The 18,212-nt window shown below is 38.2% G+C and overlaps 1 protein-coding gene across 1 annotated transcript in view; it reads right to left on the minus strand.

Annotated features, from left to right (window-relative positions):
- Positions 1-917: 917 nt before the first annotated feature.
- Positions 918-18,212, minus strand: part of LOC140150952 (zinc finger MYND domain-containing protein 11-like) — a 38,347-nt gene continuing 21,052 nt past the window's right edge. Inside the window, exons 5-15 of the mRNA XM_072173110.1 lie at positions 16,828-16,974; positions 14,505-14,588; positions 13,902-13,984; positions 12,016-12,250; positions 9,887-10,005; positions 8,844-9,078; positions 7,997-8,086; positions 6,790-7,131; positions 5,159-5,248; positions 2,571-2,798; positions 918-1,742 (exon numbers count right to left, since the gene is read on the minus strand). Of these exons, the coding sequence (XP_072029211.1) occupies positions 1,620-1,742; positions 2,571-2,798; positions 5,159-5,248; positions 6,790-7,131; positions 7,997-8,086; positions 8,844-9,078; positions 9,887-10,005; positions 12,016-12,250; positions 13,902-13,984; positions 14,505-14,588; positions 16,828-16,974 (1,776 nt within the window). The 3' untranslated portion in view covers positions 918-1,619. The remainder of the gene's footprint in view (positions 1,743-2,570; positions 2,799-5,158; positions 5,249-6,789; positions 7,132-7,996; positions 8,087-8,843; positions 9,079-9,886; positions 10,006-12,015; positions 12,251-13,901; positions 13,985-14,504; positions 14,589-16,827; positions 16,975-18,212) is intronic.

Genomic DNA, 18,212 nt, shown 5'->3' on the forward strand with positions numbered 1-18,212 from the left:
ATGTATAGTCTTGCGCTCAAAGGGGTGTAAGTACAACTCTAGTTTCCTCTCCAGGCCTTGAATTTTTTGGGGACACCCATTTTCCAGGCCACTGAGCAAAGACAAAGAAGGCCAAAAAGTGATGAAGAATGCCTCGGGAGTTGACAAAGATCTGGAGCACTAAGGCCACAACTGAAAAAGGGCAGGAAATGGCCTTGGTGGCCTCCCTGAAATTCAAGCCCTGTTCCTTCAACAGTTTCTTGTTTCCCTTAAAATGTTAATCACCACCTTAGACTCAGACCAGAGAAGGACTTCCTATAGCTCTATGCAAAGTGCTATGGAAATCTGTCATTTGAATTGTCAGGTATGGTGACCAAAATAGTGAACCTCTAATATTCTCCATCCTACATAAGGTGGAATTGAATAATGTGTGTCTTAGAAACTGTGGCATTCCCATTCACAGAGGTTTGCCTACCAACATTTGCTACATTAATTGACAATGATCTCCATCATGAGTAATAAGCCCAATCGCCATTATAACTTCCGGTTTTGAGAGCAGTTTTGGGACACTATGACCTCCGACATATCGGGGAAATTGCTGTAATTCTCGCTATTCACAATAAGGGCGCCGCCAGCGGTTTGCGATGTAATCGTGATGTATCATGGGAAAAGGTCGATATCCAAGTCCGCGCAATATGAATATTACCATGCTATTACATAGGAACATGTGACAATATTTTTTAGTTTGTCAATATAACGGTATTACACGCAGATCGATAGAGAAAAAGTTAATTGTGCACATTTCAAATCACATTATTAAGTATTATTGAGTATCGATTCGCGTGTAACACCTTTATTTTGACAAACTAAAAAATATTGTCTCGTGTTCCTATGTAATAGCATGGTAATATTCAGATTATGCTGGACTTTGATGTCGACCTTTTCCCATGATACATCACGATTACATCGCAAATCGCTGGCGCTCTTATTGTGAATAGCGAGAATTATTATTAATTAATTTATTATTGTCATAATGTTATCATTAAATATTTATTTATTTATTTATTCAATAATAACGTTTTTTTGGGTTTGTTTTCATTCTTGTAAAACATTTTAGATTATATTTTGTACGCACAAAAACCAATTATTCTGAATTTTCCCAATAAGTCAGAGGGCAAAATGTCCCAAAACTGCAAAAACTGTCCCACAATGCATTGCAAACTTCCAATGCCGATTTGGCTTATTCAGCCATCTCTGGTCTATTTCTGTGATCCTGTTCAAATTTCCCTCTTTATTGCAGTTTTTAGTAGAGGAAAGAAAAGTTGTATTTTGAAATTCTACACCCCCTGTAGTCCAGAACTAAACACATCCCACTGCTGTGAATGCCAGTAATTATGATTACACCTGAGAAGAATTTGGTAGAATTTATACACAATGGTTGCCAGGGTTACGGTGCTTTCAGTGATTTGATATTTCAATATTTTTTACAATAAATTCTTGTTTCCCAGCAATGAGCGACAAAAGGCGCTTCTTCTTCTTCTTTCAAAAGGTGAGAGTTGTGTTCACTTGATCTTCTCCGGTAATAAGAAATGAGTACATTTTTGGCACAGGTATGGTTACCATAGCGATGGTTGCTATGGTTAGCGTTTACGCCGGCACAGTCGCTTGTGTTCTTTGTGCCAGTGGTTCTGTTGACATGTGATGCTACAATAGGATGTGTTCCAACAGCAGTGGTACATGGCTTCCTGCTCACAATTGATACACTGCAACAAAAACAGACAGAATCAGTAAACAGATTTAGTTGCAATTTGCTCAATTTTTATCTACTATATTAGCAGGTAAATATTTCAAAACATTGCTGGAATAATTGTTAGTGAGAAAACTCGCCATCAAAGAATGAATATACAATACATCCATAAGGCAAAACAAATCCGACAAACCATAATCTGGCAAATCTGGAAAAGGTTTTACTGCACACAACTGATCCTACAATCCTGGTCATAAGTAGTTCAAACACTTGTGTCAAAGTAGGACTGTTTGAAACTGTATTTCTGTTATAAATGACATTTTACAATTTCGCTTTCTTTGGTGTGAAGTCTGAACTCTTCCCTACTACTACAACCCTCCCCCTGTCCCACCAATCAATGTTGGATGTTTCTAGGGGTGCATGGCCAAAAAAACAACTACCAACATTGATTGGGGGGAATGGGGGGAGCATATTTGAAGTACCTATGTTAAAGTGTTCGAACAATTATGACCGGGATTGTAGTTTTGGAAGTTGCAGAAAAGGGGTTTGTTTTTTCAGGATTGTTGACATCCTGTAAAGTTTTCTACACAGTTTCTTCAAAAGCATTTCTAAATTGTTTTAAAACATGAATGAATTCAAAAACTAGGCTTATTCATACCTATTTATTCATGTCCTTATGGAAGACATGACCTTAATTTCCCACAGAGGGGGTGTAGCTTGGAAATGGAGTCACTCGTTCAGGTAACCCCATTTGAAATCAACACTCCCTGTGTGGAAGATTAAGGTCATGTCTTCCATAGGGGGCATATAGATTTCAACTGGAATAGTCCATTGTGAATCTTACCCATTGCCTCTTCTTTGTCTGTGATATTTCCTCCTTCAGCTGGGCAATCTCTTCTTCATATTTGGTCTTCAATGTCTCCATCTCTTGTTCCTGATCTTCTTTATCCTTCTTTGCCTCTGTCTTAACGTTCTCAATATCAACCTCCATGCTTTCTGTCTTTTCCTTCACTGCTGTTTTCACAGCTTCTTTGATGGCTTTCTGTTTTTCACTCTCCCACTCTTTTTCAGCCTGAAAGTAAATTCAAGCAGAAAATATAATAATGCACACACATTCATTAAACAGGTTAATGTTATACTGCTCAACAATGTCCTTCAGTGGTGTTTGACTGCTCTTCCTGATTACCGCATAAAAAGAACTAGGTCACACATTTCTGCGCAGCTTGATCTGTGAATGAGGTGTCCATGTGATGATGGCACAATTCAATTAAGCCAGCGAAGTGTTACGTGTAATGCAAACTGGATCACGCTTTTGAGTTCTACACCATGATCAAAATGATCGCATCAATTCCAAAAGGTGCGTGATCCAGTTACTAGGGAGTTATGTAACCACTTCGCTGGCGAATTAGCCAATCAGAAGCCACCACTTCTGTGTTTACGCTATAAACAGCAGTGCCAAATCGGTAGACCACAGAAGAACCTTGCCAAAAACTATAGTAAAGCTATTCAGTTTTTTTCAAATTGGCATCTCTGTGAACTAATTTCCAAAGATTTCCTATCAGTTACTGAAAAGGTCTACAGTCAGTCTACTCTGAAGTACAAAGTACAGACGCTGACACACACATTGTGCCGACTTTGATATAAAATTGGATCGGTTGAGCCCATATTTATTGGTCTCGCTATGAGTTTTAAAATATTGGACGAGGCGTAGTCGAGTCCAATATTTTAAAACTCATAGCGAGACCAATAAATATTGGGCGTAAAGCATCAATTTTATAATAAAATGAATATTAAATCTGTTCATCTGGACTTACTATTTTTGATAGCGACAGTATCGCGTCTCATCCAAGACGCATCATCAGGCTGACTGACCAGGTTGTTGACTATTGACCTGGACGTACTTGATGGTATGACGTCACAGGAGTCGCCGGGTAGCTTCCGGATTGCTGCGTCGAGGTCCTGGACAGGTTGTGGCGAAGTCCCCCTCCTCTGTTGAGCGAAGGTTCCTCCCGCCGGACATGTATTGCCTCCTTAACTCCTCTTTCAAACCACTTATGTTCTCTGTCGAGCACTAGCACATCCTTGTCCTCAAAAGAATGGTTGGCAAATTTGAGGTGCGTATAAACTGCCGAATCGTTCAAACCTGTAGAACTGGGTCTACGGTGCTGATACATACGCTTGTGCAAGGGTTGTTTAGTCTCCCCTATATAGGAGTCCTCACAGTCAGAGTCTTTGCACTGGATGGCATAAACAATATTACTTTGTTTATTGCGGGGGGTTTGTCCTTGGGATGCACTAGTTTCTGTCTCAAAGTATTGCCCGGTTTCAAGGAGACGGGGATGTTGTGTTTCGAATATTCGCTTAAGCTTCTCCGAAACCCCAGCAATGTATGGGATGGTGATGTTCCTTGGACGAGTGCTCCTTGTGGTAGAGGAATCAGACGAGATGGATTTTGATTTCTCGTGAGGTTTGAGAGCTTTCTCAAATGTCCAGTTCTGGTACCCACAAGTACCTAACGCAGATTTGAGGTGATTACGTTCTTCCAACTTAGCCTCCTCGGTAGATGGGATTTTTTCTGCACGATGAAATAGGGTTTTAATTACCCCGAGTTTGTGAATGAGCGGATGGTGTGAATCGAACAACAGGTATTGGTCTGTATGAGTGGATTTCCTGTACACTGTGGTATTTAACGAGCCATTGTTCTCAACTGTGACCAAACAATCCAAAAATGGGAGTTTGTTGTCATGTAAACCTTCCTGCGTGAACCTGATGTTTTCGTCAACAGCGTTAACAGCCACAACCTGTCCAGGACCTACGACGCAGCAATCCGGAAGCTACCCCGGCGACTCCCCTGTGACGTCATACCATCAAGTACGTCACAGGTCAATAGTCAACAACCTGGTCAGTCAGCCTGATGATGCGTCTTGGATGAGACGCGATACTGTCGCTATCAAAAATAGTAAGTCCAGATGAACAGATTTAATATTCATTTTATTATGTTTATCTACCTGGATGACTGAGAATATTCACATCCAATTTTATCATTATTATGTTTTGGATCCAATATTATCACAACTTGGATCCATCAAAACATAATAATGAAGGTACTCATACCTGAAGCAGAGACGCAGCACTGCGCACTGTTAACACGCTGTATACGTGTGCATTGTCACTTTGTACTTCAGAGTGGACAAACTGTAAATGCCAGATGACTCGGCAACAGATCATGATATATTCTATATTCAACGTCACTTTTAAGGATATGTGCTGGTCACATTAATTGCCTATAATGTGTATTCATTACCATACAACCTCTACAATCAAATGGAACAAATGAGTTATTTCTGATCATTTCTACGAGGTATTATTCCTTTATTACTAGGCCTATATATTTTTACTAAATGGTGTGTTAATGACCTTGAAAATATTTACCTTTTTCAGGGCATCAGCAACAGCCTTTTCTATCTTTTCTGCAATATCATCTTTCTCTTTTTCTTTTTCCTTCTCTTTCTTTCCATTTTTCTGGGGAAAAATAAATGTATGTATATAATTACTACACATATCTTTTACAAATAATATCAATTAATTTTGTGACTCATGCACACATAAGAGCAAGAACCCATGTGTTTCTGTAATGGCTTGTTCGTTTTTCTGACCGCATACATGTTATGGGCATTTGTGCAATATGTGTGCCTAGATGTGCTGGTGTTGTATACACATTTGCTCCCAACAAAGAGGGAACAAGTTGCCATACATGGTTTTTAGTTATATGATGAAAAGATAATATTCCCCTGATAGTTACTTTCATGGTTTCTGACTGGCGGACCAAGTTTGAATTGGAAATGATGGAATTAACAATTAACAAATTATGCTAACCCTATTCATTCCAATGTAAAGTAGAAAACAAATTTGTCAGAATGATGATGCAAAAGTATCAGAATACCCTTCCCAAAATCATGTGTAAATGTACTTTTGGTGTCATTTTAAAGGAAAATTTCTGGCATTTTGTTCCACATCAAAAAATTACAACCTGTGACCCGCCAGCACAAACGACCCGTAAATTCCCTAAATTGTATTCTGAGTTATGGTGTAAAATGTACGAAGGTCGTATTCATCGGTCACTTAAGCTGGCGCGACATCTGTCTTATTTGGATAGTCACAACACCAATCAATAATCCTATTATTGAAGTGGATAATAAGCTTCTACCTTAGATGGCTATAGAACTTTTAATAGCTCTGGTCTTTGTTTGCTTTTGCTAAATCCTTTTCAAGTGGTGGGTTATTTGTAAATATATGCATAACCAACAATTAACAATGAGAAAACCTTCTTAAACCTCGTTGACTTGGGGATGATTTGAAATGACCGCCAATTATGACTGTTTGATATTTATTGCCAGCAATGTGGAAAAAGAGACACACATAGAAACGAAAAAAAAGCTATAATTTTGTTGAAGGAGCAAAGTTTAACTAACCATAACTCCGCTTCTGGATATCGTTTGAAGTCAAATGATATACCATTTTTAAGTTTATGATGTTTATTTTTAAACACAAAATAAAACAAAATTGACATGGGAGGAATTTACGGCTCATTCGCCGTGGACGGTCACATATAGCACTTACGACACCTTGTAAGTCTCAAAATTGATCATAAGTACTTTCATTCAAGGAGATTTATGAGAGGCATGTATCATAAGTAAAGGGATTTACCACAGGAACACATAGTAAGTTACGATGAGTAAAAAGTATTCATAACTTTACAATGGGTTACTTACACTACGATGTATTAAACGTTTAATGAAACACACCAAGGGTCCATTTCACTAAACTTTACGAAGCTTCGTAAGTCTCGAAATCGTTCGTAACTAACGACGAGTCATAAGTTCCATTTCACTAAACTTACTTACGAGCGGTAGCCTTCGTAAGTAATATGGATTTACTACAGGACCATTCTTAAGGTTACACGTCTAATATTGGGTATTCAAAACTTTACGAATGGTTATTGAGTTACGGAGCTTCGAAAAGTTGAGTGAAATGGACCCCAGGTCACATTTACACATAATTACCTTCTTTGCAGCAGCAGCAACAGCGGCAGCAGCAGTAGCAGCAGCCGCAGCGGCGTCCGCTTCTGCTTTCTCGATCGCCTTTGCAACTGCCTCCTCTTTTTCTTTCTCTGCCTTTTCCTTATAATTTTCTAACTTGACCGTATACTTGTCCTCACAGTTACATTTGACCTTGACCGGCGAGAGTGTTATAGAGGGTGATGATGCGGCGACGGCTTTCGCTGCAGCAGCTGTCATGACGATGCGGGGTGATCCTGATGTGAGGGGTGATCCTGATGTGATATTACTGCTGCTATTACTACTAGAGCTGCTGTCCTCATTATGGTGGTTATGTGAGCTCTTTCTCTGTAAAAAAAGAATCAATGTTGTCAGGTAATTTGTCAAACAATTCTGATCAGTGTCTTAGCTAGCCACCCGTCTGCCCGTCATTTCAGACAGGGAATTAGCTCCTGGGACGGGCAAAATTAATGCCTTTGACAGATGCTACATTATAATTGTAGGTGTTGAGAAAGGCTATTGACCTTTTAAATAGACCAGATTTGCAAAACAAGGCTATAGCAATACATATTTGAACTCTTTGAACTCCCAATGGGCTGCAGAAGTCTGGTAAATGTTTTAAAGGTCAAATTAGGACAGGCAATTTCATTCAAATGATGGACAAACCTCAATTCCTAGCTAAGACCCTGATTCTGATTCAATATATGATGCATATATAATTATCTTCTACAACAAGTCTGGGATTCTGATTTCAGATACACATTATTGTGAATATTTATGCATGACAATACCCATTTGCAACTTTCATTTCATAATTTTAACAAGCGCCCTCAAAAATGACTGACCTACCACTTACGTGCCTGGGGTGCTAATTAGGTTGAATCACGCACCAATGCTTGTTTCCATTTTGATAAATACCAGTGGGAGATCATGCAATTTGAAGGTGGTTTATTGGCTATGTTTGAATGTGCAACAATTATGCTAAGCCGGATCATGTCTGATCAATGAAATGCAATTTAAAAGAATCATGCTAGAAAGTGAACTATTTCAGGGCGAGTACATAATATTTTATTGAATCTGCACAAGAACTTGCTAAATGACATTTGTAAAGTCAACAGTGGCAAGGTAATACATTAAAATGTCAGTATTATATCAAATTTGAACCATTCCATAAAAATAGTTGGAAACCATTATTTCCACAAGATGAACTCACCTTAACTTTTTTGCTTGGTGTTGGCAGAGGTGTTGGGGCATCTTCTGTATGGGCCTCGGGTGATGCTTGGCTTGTACTTATGGAATGATCCTGGAAAACAAAATATGACACATATATAAATTATCATAATAATATGTGATGCGATCAAGCAAAATCAGTCGGAACTCGGAAATACTGATTTTGAGATATAGCTAAACAAAGAAAATATTTCCTTTTGTTTCCATTGTTTTGGGAAGTCTTTAATTGCTCATATCTTTAGAACTGGTTGTTCAACTCCAATGGGGTTTTCTGCAAAATGCATCTTTGTAAATGCCTTTCACTATCCTATAAGAAACTGAAAATTTAATATTTCCGAGTTTGGACTGATTTTGCTTGATCGCATCACATACATGCAAATTATACCCTCAAAAGAGTAGCCAGAGTTTCTGACATGACTTTCCTATCCTAGAATATCTGAACTCAATGCGACTATACATTCAAGAGCTACAGCATCTGGACAGAGGTACAGAGAAGATACAGACATTGCAAAAACAGGGACGTATCACTATGCAAGGGACTTCTTTGCCACATTGCATGGTATTCAAAAGTATGTGATTTAAGCAAATAAAAAATCCTTGTTCTGCTAAAAAAATTTTAACAGTACAAGATACAATCCACCCTTTGTAAATTGATTTGGACTGATATTTTTTTTTTTTTTTTATTCAGAAAATGTTTAAAATGATTTCAGATTTTTCATGCTTTCAGTATTTTTTTAAGGTCTTTTAGCCTCTTCCAGATAAAGAAAAAATCCTGACTAACTGACTGGCCCTACATGGGAAAAAAAAATTAAAAATATATTAAGTCTTACTTGTCCTGCATCAGTACTTGATACAAAGTCATCTTCTTGACTCTCCTCATCCCCATTACTGTCCCTCCTCCTCTTTGTTCCTCGTCTGTGTCCACTTCCTTTGTTGCCTTCCTTCACATACCCCTGGTGGCGCTCTAGCTCCTTCTTGGCGTTACGCCACCCTGGTGTCGGCTTGATGTTCATCTTTTTGATGTTGGTATCAATTGGTTTTGTGTTCGAATCTGGGATCCATGCCCTTGAAGATGAATAAATTATTAATATTGTAATGAAACATCAATGAATTTCATTTTTGCTTACAGGAAGAATTATCATTGTAAACTTTGTTCAATTATGGCAAAAGCAGTAACGTCAATAATGGAAAGAAATTATTCATATTTATAATCAACTCATTTTCACAAAACTAATAATTAATGAGATTTTATGTATAATTTTTGAATGTCCATTTTCATTACATATAAACTTGTCTAAATAATGCAAATTCCATGAACAGTTGATATGAGGTCTAACCCTCTACATTATCTTGTCCCTTGTAGAACCTTATAAAGGGCAACAAGGCATCTTCTTTTCAATTCTGTCTTCACAAAAAGCTACCACATAGAGTGCAATTTTTCACAAGGGGCGTTTATAATTAGAAGCAAATTTTCAATGAAAATGCTTCGAATTTTGGGGCGAAAATCGCAGAATATGACTCAATCCCGGTTCGCTTCTGGGTTCAAAATCCAATATGGTGCCCGAGCTCCTCGTAAACTCTGTGTTATCGGTAAATACTATTAAATTATATTTGTCAGTGCGTTTTTTACCTGACCTGATTTACTTAGTGAAATTCTACTACAGTTTGAATGAACTGGATGGACGCTTAAGTTAGAATAGGTTTTTGTGATCATGCAATTTAGCGATAGTGACAGCCAGCAAATGCTAGTTTTACGCTTACTCACATGATATTGCATGAAAATTTCTGCATTTCGGTCTCTTTTTCACTGGAAAATTATGGGGGCATTAATTGGAGGGGGTATTACAGACAATACAGTAAGTATTGAACTCACCTTTGATGTCTACTTCCAAAGAACCTGACATCAACTTGGCCTTCACTTCTTTGTAACACCTTAGCTGGCCAATAACCAAATCCTCTCAACTGTGCCCATACAAGCTCATGATTGGGATCCTGTCAAACAAGTACATATATTGTGGTTACTTAATGCACCATTTATCAGGGTTGTTGATTTTTTTAAATTTAAATCAGATTTTTTAAAATTCAAATCGATGTTTTAATATTTTTTTTTAGTCCAAGAACTGCTATACCCCATGATAAAGTCAAAAGAGTACCAGTGGAATGCTAGTCATATGCACATTCCTACAAGGTATTTACAAAATACAAAAAATCAAAACATGTATTTACATGTGAAAATTTCATAGAAAAATTTTTGGTAAAATCATGGGGAACAAACCTGTTGAATTCTGCACCTTGAAGATTAATTTTAGCAATAGATAAAGTGACATCATAGAGGTTTGTATCCAAAAGTTGTAGAAGCATTAAGAATGAAGTAAAACAGTCAATTTAAGCAAGAAATTAACTTACATTTATCAAAAATGGTAAAAAATGGAAAAAGTTGATTTAAATCAGTGATTAAAAAAAAATCAAGTGATTTAAATCGGCGTGATTTAAATCAAACAACCCTGCCATTTATCCACCCATTTTTGGTCAAATCACCATTTCTGGGGCCTCATAATTTCTCAAACACCATCATTAAAATGAGAAAACATTTGGAAACTACTGGGCCTGTACTGTTTACACATCTGGCAAGGCACAATCATTCACATATCACTTGTTACTCACTAATGCTGGTTTCATACTTTCCTGCCGCTTGCCGCTGTGAAGATGCTTTTCCTTCACTACTTGGCTAGGAGTTGAATTCAAATTAACTCGGAGCGGTGCCGCTCTGAAGTGCCAGGGGTAGCGTTAACCCCCGATCGGGGTGAATGACCCCCTAAATTTAAAAAATATTAATTTTTCACCCTCTATATTGGGAATATGTGCTCAGGGGTGAACTATGACCCTCTACTTTTGGACCTTACTCCTACCCCTGACTACACTGCAAAATATTTTTCACCCCCGAGATTTAATTTTCACCCCATATATTTGGATTTTCTGCAAGCTCGGGAGTGAAAAACATGGGAAAACAACACCCGACTTTCGGGCCTTAATGCTACCCCTGCTGACGTGTGAGAACAAAATACAATTTTGGAGCGGTGCAGAGCGGAAAGAGTGGCTTTCAGAGTCATGCCGCTGTCGCTCAGCGGTGTACCGCTCCACTTGCAGAAAAGTACAAGCGGCATGATGAAGCGTCACGCCGCTCAGCGGCAAGTGGCAGAAAGTATGAAACCAGCATTAGAGGCTTTTATGGCTATACCCTTCATGACAGAAAGCAGTGGAATTAGTGCAGAATTAAGGCTTTTTAATTACAGGATTATATCACATGAAACATACTGAAATAAAGCGATACAATTGAATACCTGAGTGGAAGAAGGGCCCAACTCCATCAAAACTGTTTTTGAGATATTAAGAAAAAACTTAATATTTGGAAAAGTTTTATAGGCAGAACGTTTTTATCTTCAGGGGACCTTTAATACATGAACATACAATAGTACATACATTCGAAATTATATATGATGTTTCCATGGCAACAGTACAGGTCTTAATAGGAGCTGCAGTTGCGCCGTTCTTCCACTAATATACCACAAGTACCAGTTCTGTGTTATAAATCGCTACAGAAATTAGATAATCACCATTAATTGCACAAGTAGAACTCATGTAATAGGTTGGCAAGAAAATTTATTGTAATGAAAAGCAGATTTCATGGATGAACAAAATTCCTCTTTAACACTATATTTGTGGAAGAAGGGCCCAACTCCATGGAGTTGGGCCTTTCTTCCATGAAAACCATGATTAAGTGTACATGGAAGACTATTTGGAGAGTGGATTTTGGCTCATCCTTCACACACAAGGAAGATCAGTCTGCTGGCAATAAAATGCTGGGTCCAACTCATTTTTGTAAAAAATTGGAGTTGGGCCCTTCTTCCACTCAGGTATTCAATTGCTCTACTATTTTTCTTTTTTCTTATGCATTAGATCAAAATCCCTAATTCAAATTCATACTGAAGCTTTTATACTTACACAGGCATATAGAAACCAATCCTGATCAGCTCTGTTATTGGACATCAGATAGCAATCCTTACACAGCCTGATCTCTGCCAGATCATACTCGCAGTCAGCTAGAGTCAGTCGGCAAAGCTCTGCTCTGTCACTTTCAGGTCCATGGTAAACCACTGAACAGTGTACGATCATCTTTGTGTCGGCTTCCATCTCTTCTAGAGAGCGATATGTCTCGTTATCAATTTTCTGTAAAATAAAAACAAAAATATAATAATCATAATATTGAGAGGGTGAAAATATATATTGTTTTTGATTAAAACAAACACAGAGCAGTATATTATTAATTGGGGGGGGGGGTATAATAAGTAAATTGCACCAATCCTAATTTGCAAAAATCTATCATTCTCCCAAAATTATCCTGCGAGAATCCAAATGTGCACTGTCACAAATTGCTCCCATTCAGAAAAATACAGCACTAATTTTTGGGGATTAAAAAATATTATCAAGTTTGACCAAATGAAGCATAGCTCAATCCTAATCATTCATTTAGTACTAACTGGAGATAAAAGAAAACGTTCACTATTTTACTAATTTCTTGAAAAAAGAGTCAAAAACATACATTTTCGGTATGTTTTATGACAATCGAGTCAAAAAAAATCACTTTATGTGCTACTTTAATTGAATGATTAGTTATAAACATGTCTTTTCCAATAATTGTAATGCATAAATTGTAATTAGACTTTGTACAAGTCTTTAGACTGGATTGTCACATCATATGAAAAGATAAAAATGCATGCTTTTGGCCCTAATTCATAAATTTGGCCAAATAGGGAAATTTTAACTTTTATTGCCAGGTAGAACTAAATGAATAATTAGGATTAAGCTGTGTTTAATTTGGGAGAAGTTGATAATATTTTTTTAATCTCAAAAAATAGTGCTGTATTTTTCTGGAATAGGGAGTAGGCCTGGATCCCTGTATGAAAACAAAACTGCACTCTCAGTTTAACCCTTTCAAAAGAATCTTGGGATGGAAGCAGTGTTTGATTTACCGCCTGCATACCTGCACCAGTGCATGTAACATTCCCTTTGTGCATGAAGCTTTTCACTACCTGCCTGCACGCGTGCATGTACGCGATTTTAGCGCTAGCGATATGACAAGGCCAATATACAAAAGTAAACAAGCAGTCAGTCCGATTTGGAAAAACCCAATCTATTTTTAGCGCAACATCCTGGCGCAATTGACAATTCCCGATACCCCTATCACGTGAGAACTGCATATCACTTTTTTCATTGACTTCCCTAGTCTTCTACACAGCCAGTTTGCGTCGGTCTGATACTCGTCGATCCTAACGAACATTCGCGATAGCCACATACAGTCTGGTCCGAAACTATGACTTCCCTTAGAGGGGCTAGCGTAATGTGACGTCATCCACCAATTCCCGATACCCTCGCACATGTCGAAGCTGTCATTTTCATTTAATTGAAAAAAAGAACCGAATTTAAACCGTGGGAAATATTTGTTTACGCACGGAAAATAATCATAATAATGTCCTGCAAAAAAAGTAAATAGCTCAAAAACACTTGCATCATTCTGGAAATTGTGCACCTCGTCGGTGACTAGTTCTAGAACAGATGAAGCCACAGCATCCAGTGTTTTGGCTAAGAAATCGGCGAGTGATCGGCATAAAAATGACACTGACAGTGGAGCCGGGAATATTATTACAAGCTTAACATACAATGATCGTGATTCAATGTGATTTTATGTTTGCTTTAATTTTGGTGCTTGCACACTTTTTGCTGTGCATGTAGAAATTTTGGGCTACATGCACCAGTGCAGGTAGGAAAAAATTTGTAAATCGGACACTGGATGGAAGTTCAGTGTGTTGTCTTACATACCTCCATGATTGTTCAGTAGATCCACACGCCTGTAAACTAGATTGTAGTAATTAGGCAACTCCTTCATGTTGGGTACTTTGTACAGATCACGAGCCTAAGCAAATGTAAAAATAACAAAATCATTTGTGAAAATTACGCTAACATATGAAAAGGTCATAACATCATAGAATAGGAACAAATTTTAATGCTGCGTAAAAAGGTCAAATTTTTAATTTACAGAAAAAAATAATAATAAATAAAACACACATTTTCAAAACTACCCCGAGTAAAACATGGCAGGAGTAGAATATAGCAATCTTAGTTAATTTGGGATAAAAGCATAAATCCCCCAATATTTTTCCAATGTTGATGCCTATATGTGGGTTTCTGACCAAATTAACCTCATATTTGGCCATTTTAGCCCCAAAAGTGCAACTTTGCGCAAAGCACAAATTTATTCCACTTTTGCACCATAGTTCAGCTTCAAATGACAATTTTTTTTGTGCGCATTTGTACCATTGACTTATTCTTTCGCCAAAATGTGCTGGATTCACTATACTTCAAGAATTTTTTCCAACCCATCCCCCAAATATCAAAAAGAAATGTACGCCACTGCACAGGGGTTGTGATCTTACCTTATCCTTCATCCTGCTCAAGACATGTGTTAGTAGCTGGTATAACTCTATCTTCTTTAAGCTCCCAAACTTATCCTTGTGAGCCTGTAACAAATAAATATGACAATATTCATGAACATGATGAATAGAAAAGGACTGTAGTATCACAATTTGTTCCATTAATCACCCATGCCTCCTATATATAAGCGCCCATTGAGTGACTTAACTACACACGATCCTCTATACTATGTGCATACTATGTGCAGGATCCATGCAACTATACATGTATCAGACACAGAACCATCTTAGTGGAATGAATACGGTAGTTCTCCCGGCACAATCACTGAAAAATTGTTTCCGCATGCACAGACAAAAACACTTTCCCCATGCACAGATAATTTCCCCGTGATTTCCAATCTTTTCCTCACCTGTCCTGTTGAATGTACTGACAGTTGTGATGGTGTGGCTGGGAACTTAAACAAGGAGTGATAACGGAAGGGTTACTAATTAGTATATTAGGTAGTATACAAATACTGAATGTTTATGAGTACAATGGTAAGAATATTTTCATGAGCTGACATATGGACTGTTCCATTCCATTCAACGAGGCTTTGCGAGTTGAATGGAACAGTTCATATTTCACCAAATGAAAATATTCTTTCCATTGAACAAATATAAACATTCAATATTTGTTAAATATAACTCATATAAAAATTCTTTTTCCTCCACCTAATTTTATAAATTACCAGAAAACCAGATGAATTAAAAAATATTACAAACTGTATTTATATTAGAAGCGACACCCATAATATAATTGGCGAGTTGAGGTAGTCTCCGTGCGCGATATACGCTCAGGTCTGTCAGCTTTGCCATGGTAGCTGCGCATGAGTGCAATGGAAAATGAACTATTGCACTGGCGCTGAGTGCAAAAAGTCTTTTTCTATAAATAGCAAAAATAATCAATAGTAATTGACCAATCAAATGATAAGAATCTTTGTATGAGTTATATAATACCTGCTAAATAATGGTAAATTACATTTTAGTTAATATTCTCCTCTTTCAACAATCAAATGATTCACTTGACTTGCTGACTCGCCACCGCACAGGACATCTCCAGGCTTATCGCATTCAAAGCGGCATAATAATACCTATGTGACTTACCTCACACATAGGGCATGTCCATGCATCAGTGAAGTCATCCTCTTTCCCAGCGCACGCAGGATGGTAGACTTTATAACATGACCCACAGCACAGGACATCTCCAGGCTTATGGCATTTAAAGCGGCATAATAAGACCTATGTGACTTACCTCACACATAGGGCATGTCCATGCATCGGTGAAATCATCCTCTTTCCCAGCACAAGCAGGATGGTAGACTTTTTAACATGACCCACCGCACAGGACATCTCCAGGTTTATGGTATTTAAAGCGGCATAATAAGACCTATGTGACTTACCTCACACATAGGGCATGTCCATGCATCGGTGAAGTCATCCTCTTTCCCAGCGCAAGCAGGTGGTAGACTTTATAACATGACCCACAGCACAGGACATCTCCAGGCTTATGGCATTTAAAGTGGCATACTAAGACCTATGTAACTTACCTCACACATAGGGCATGTCCATGCATCGGTGAAGTCATCCTCTTTCCCAGCGCAAGCAGGGTGGTAGACTTTATAACATGACCCACAGCACAGGACATCTCCAGGCTTATGACATTCAAAGCGGCATAATAAGACCTATGTGACTTACCTCACACATAGGGCATGTCCATGCATCGGTGAAGTCATCCTCTTTCCCAGCACACGCAGGATGGTAGACTTTATAACATGACCCACAGCACAGGACATCTCCAGGCTTATGACATTCAAAGCGGCATACTAAGACCTATGTAACTTACCTCACACATAGGGCATGTCCATGCATCAGTGAAGTCATCCTCTTTCCCAGCACACGCAGGATGGTAGACTTTATAACATGACCCACAGCACAGGACATCTCCAGGCTTATGGCATTTAAAGTGGCATACTAAGACCTATGTAACTTACCTCACACATAGGGCATGTCCATGCATCGGTGAAATCATCCTCTTTCCCAGCGCAAGCAGGATGGTAGACTTTATAACATGACCCACAGCACAGGACATCTCCAGGCTTATGACATTCAAAGCGGCATAATAATACCTATGTGACTTACCTCACACATAGGGCATGTCCATGCATCGGTGAAGTCATCCTCTTTCCCAGCGCAAGCAGGATGGTAGACTTTATAACATGACCCACAGCACAGGACATCTCCAGGCTTATGACATTCAAAGCGGCATAATAAGACCTATGTGACTTACCTCACACATAGGGCATGTCCATGCATCGGTGAAGTCATCCTCTTTCCCAGCACACGCAGGATGGTAGACTTTATAACATGACCCACAGCACAGGACATCTCCGGGTTTATGGCATTCAAAGCAGTACCAATCATGAGTGTCTTCACTCTGCAATCAAATAATATAGCAGCTCATTCAGATACAGGTCACCCTTATGAGATGAGATTGAAATACTTATGAAACTAGAGCGGTTACCGCACCATAGCTGAACCATGGGGATTTGGCAGTATATTGTGGTATATGTATCACCCCTTTATACCCCTTAATGCGCTTAAATGAATATTAAAATATTTTAAACATGTTTAGAATGTCATAAGGATCATTGCATATAAATTTCAGCTCGATTGGAGCATTTTCGGTTAAAATGACCTTTTTTGACCCCTTGGATGACCTCTGACTTTAGGAAATATTTTTATTATATTCTTTACTTCTTTCTCTTTTATTTGACACCACTTGGGGGGTTCATACCTTCGTGGCATTTAAAGATATGTCCATTTCAGACCAAATGGTTGGTAAGTAAGTAAGCAAGTAAGTAAGTAAGCAAGTAAGTAACATACACTAATATAGGCTGATACCATTTCATGGTTCAGCAAAAATTATTCATCATAATCAACATCAATAGACCTTTTCATATCGAAGTTTTCTGAAGTGATGACCCAATGGGGTCATCATACAGTTCTTAGGCTAGTATACTTAAGCCAGTTGTGCGTAGTGTCAATGCACAAAGTTGAGGAGCATTTGTGTGTATTTACGTGTGCATGTAAAGGCATCATGATGGCTCGCTGTAAACTGTAACTTTTTAAATTCGGGTATTTTTCTTCAAAGGCACTACTGTGTTGTTAATATTGAACGACATTTGACAAATGGGGTATCAAAATGCGCGTAAATAAATCATCCTTCTTTCTATGCAGAAATATTGTGGAAACAATTATTAGTTTTGAAGCTGTAGGTCACTAGGCATATTTATAACAGCTGGGTTACTTTTTATGGCATGAACGCAGTTGGGCGCAATGCTTACACTAGTTGTGTGTTGCGTAATGCATGACTGGTGCACACTTATGTGAATTTACGCGAGCGTGCGTTTTGACTTTACTGACGCGCGCAGTAACAAAAGACAAATAATTTCCACCTTATATAAGCCGAACAAACTGGTGTAGCTTATGCGTGTAAAAGGAAGGCAGGTATGAATTTAGGTCAATCAATTTCACAGCTTCCTGCCTCTGCTTATCTATTTTAGATCTTGAAATCTGATTTAGATCTGATTGCTCGGTTGAATATCATGCAATGACATTACCCTTCCTATCTATATTTAATTCTCGGACACACCATGTACATTTGAAAGTAAC

The sequence above is a fragment of the Amphiura filiformis genome, chromosome 4 (assembly GCF_039555335.1).
Source record: "Amphiura filiformis chromosome 4, Afil_fr2py, whole genome shotgun sequence".
Taxonomy (NCBI): domain Eukaryota; kingdom Metazoa; phylum Echinodermata; class Ophiuroidea; order Amphilepidida; family Amphiuridae; genus Amphiura; species Amphiura filiformis.